This window comes from Brassica oleracea, unplaced genomic scaffold (genome assembly GCF_000695525.1).
Source record: "Brassica oleracea var. oleracea cultivar TO1000 unplaced genomic scaffold, BOL UnpScaffold01289, whole genome shotgun sequence".
NCBI lineage: Eukaryota > Viridiplantae > Streptophyta > Magnoliopsida > Brassicales > Brassicaceae > Brassica > Brassica oleracea.
Window position 1 is genome coordinate 1 of NW_013617835.1, and position 1565 is coordinate 1565.

General features: G+C 41.0%; 1 protein-coding gene across 1 annotated transcript; it reads right to left on the minus strand.

Moving 5' to 3' along the window:
* Positions 1-59: 59 nt before the first annotated feature.
* LOC106321180 lies at positions 60-380 on the minus strand (the record flags this gene model as incomplete). The annotated part of the gene is made up of 1 exon (XM_013759492.1): positions 60-380. A coding segment is annotated over exon 1 (321 nt), but the record flags the coding sequence as incomplete, so codon positions are not given.
* Positions 381-1565: the final 1185 nt, after the last annotated feature.

Here is a 1565-nt window from a genome sequence, read left to right on the forward strand (position 1 = left end):
AAAAAAGAGAATTTAGGAGTAGACTGAGGAAACCATACCCCTTTATTCCAATCACAAACCGGCTGAACTTGACGCATAGACTGCCAAGTCTTCTTTGTTGAGAAACTGTTTGCAAAAGTGTTTCCATTCTGCTTCCAAAGAGGGATATCGTCTTTTTCACTTCTCCTATTTTGGACCTTCTCAATTTCTTCTTCCACCTCATTTAGAATACTCAGTCTGTGTCTTCGTCTACGGTGTCCCATTAAAACATCAGCAACATGTGAATCCTCAGTAATACCCATAGCCAAATTCCCTCCTCTGCCCAATACATCCTTTAAACATCCAAGCTGAGACCAAGAATCATACCAAAAAGATGTATGCTCCCCATTATAAACATCCATCTTAAGGTATTGTTTAGCATAATCCCTTAACTTCAAAAAAAAACTCCACATTCAAGAGCCTGCAGCTGCGCTTCTCATCGACCAGAAAGACCCCTTTCGAATCAAATAACAGTGGATCCATTTGACCCATAGAGATGAATGACAAGCAAAGATCCTCCAGAGCAGCTTCAGAACAAAGACCAAATTGATTTCCTTAAGCGGTCTTAGCCCCAAACCCCCTTCACACTTCGGCAAACATACATCCTTCCAACTAACTTTGGCTTTACTTGTCTTTAAATCTGGTCCAGACCAAAGAAAAGCAGAGCATAAACTTTCAATCTCCTTTAGGCAACTACTAGGGAGTCTAAAAGCCGATAACTAGAAATTTGCCATGCTAGTAATCACTGAGCTGATGAGTTGAAGCCGACCTCCATACGATAAGAATCTACCCGTCCAAGACTTCATCCTCTTTCTGATTTTCTCCACCAAGGGCATATAATCAGTCACCGTCATTCTCTTTGTGAGCAAGGGTAGTCCAAGATATCTTACTGGAAGATTTCCAGTCTCAAAGGGGAAACAAGCAAGAATATCACTCTCTTGATCTTTTGAAATCCCAGCCGTGTAGAAGTGGACTTTTCAAGACTTATCTTTAGACCAGAGATATTAGCAAATTCTTCAAAAATCTTGAGAATACCTGCTATTGAGCGCTTTGTACCATCAGTGAAGACAAACAAATCATCAGTAAAACACAGGTGCGTAAGCAGAATGTTCTGGCACCGAGGGTGATAGCCAATGATCTTCTGCGCTGCAGCTTTGTCTAGTAGGTGAGACAAAACGTTCATACATATAACAAAGAGGTAGGGAGAGAGAGCACAACCCTGCCTCAGACCTCGCTTACTCTGAAAAAAGCCTGCTAGCTCTCCATTTACTTGAACCGAGAAAGAAGGAGTGCAGACAAAAAGCTCAATCCAATGCACAAACTTCTCTGGCATATTTAAAGCTCTCAACGTGTTCAGCATAAAAGGCCAGTGAACAGAATCAAAAGCCTTTGCTATATCAATCTTCATAGCGCATCTAGGTGATATATCTTCCTTATGATAATCCTTGACAATTTCAGTAGCTAGCAACAGATTCTCCACCAACAATCTATCTCTAACAAAAGCTGATTGATTTGGGGATATACATTGAGGAAGCGTACCTTTCAGA